This window comes from Alligator sinensis, unplaced genomic scaffold (genome assembly GCF_000455745.1).
Source record: "Alligator sinensis unplaced genomic scaffold, ASM45574v1 scaffold337_1, whole genome shotgun sequence".
NCBI lineage: Eukaryota > Metazoa > Chordata > Crocodylia > Alligatoridae > Alligator > Alligator sinensis.
In genome coordinates, this window is record NW_005841927.1 from 2200851 (window position 1) to 2201906 (window position 1056).

Sequence of the window (1056 nt, forward strand, 5' to 3'; positions counted from 1 at the left end):
TTGCTCCTTACTGTAGGCTCTAGAGAAAGCTCGCCTAGAGAAAGAATACATTGAGCTGCGATCAGCCCGGCCACCCATGTTCTGGATCCCGCTCCGAGTTCATGGAGTCTGGGAAAGAATGGAAGTGAAGCTCACTTGCACAGTCCTGGCTTCCCCCCCACCACAGGTTACCTGGTACGTGAGCTGAGGACAATGACTGGTGAGGACCAGGCACATCATTCTGAGAGGCAGATAGGGGGAGCAGCACCTGTGTCTAGTTAGAAAGACTTAAAAATTGGAAGGGAGTTTAAGAATACTCAAGACATCATTTTAATTTCTAAGTCCATGCTTCCAATCCACCCCTGTGTGTTGGAATCAGTGTACAGGAGTTGTTGCCAGCCAGTCAGTCTCTGTGATATGTATTCCTGAGCCTCATGCCAGTTTCCAATGAATAGGGGTTCATTTCTGAAAACATCCCCACACCATCGCACACTTCAGGCAAAATCCCCAGCCTTGGCTGCAGCCAGCACCCAGAGCATATAGAAGGCAAAACCCCCCCTTGATACCAGTAGGAAACAGGAATGGGGGGAATTCCTTCCTGGGCCCATGTATGACCAGCAAAGCCCAGAAGCACAAGATGGAACTGACTCCAGAGTTGTTATACCTTGACTCCTCTGGTCCTTTACAGGCTCCATGGAGAGGTAGAAACAGGATCTAAATTTAGTCTTATAGCCTATTAATTATAAAGTTTTTTCAATGTCTAACCTAGTGATTCTCATCCAGGGTGCCTTGAGATATTTTCAAGGGTGCCATGGGGTGCCACTCAATGCTAGTATCATTAAATGTGCAAACATGATTCACAAGATAAAACCAGAGGGCACTTGTACACATTATGCGTTGTTTAGATACACGTCATGAAACAGCGCCAAAAATCACCGTTTCGCTAGGTTAGTCACATCTGAAAATACATGTTGACGTCTTTTTATCATGGTAGATTTTGATTTATCATGGTAAATTAGACCACCTCCAACATGTTTTATTTTTAGCATGGCCAATTGTTTCAGCAGGCTTATTTTT

The 1056-nt window shown here is 45.0% G+C and overlaps 1 protein-coding gene across 1 annotated transcript in view; it reads left to right on the plus strand.

The window, feature by feature from the left end:
* Nucleotides 1–1056, plus strand: part of MYOM3 (myomesin 3) — a 43616-nt gene that overhangs the window by 7219 nt on the left and 35341 nt on the right. Inside the window, exon 5 of the mRNA XM_014517824.2 lies at nt 17–174. Coding sequence (XP_014373310.1) covers nt 17–174 — 158 coding nt within the window. The remainder of the gene's footprint in view (nt 1–16; nt 175–1056) is intronic.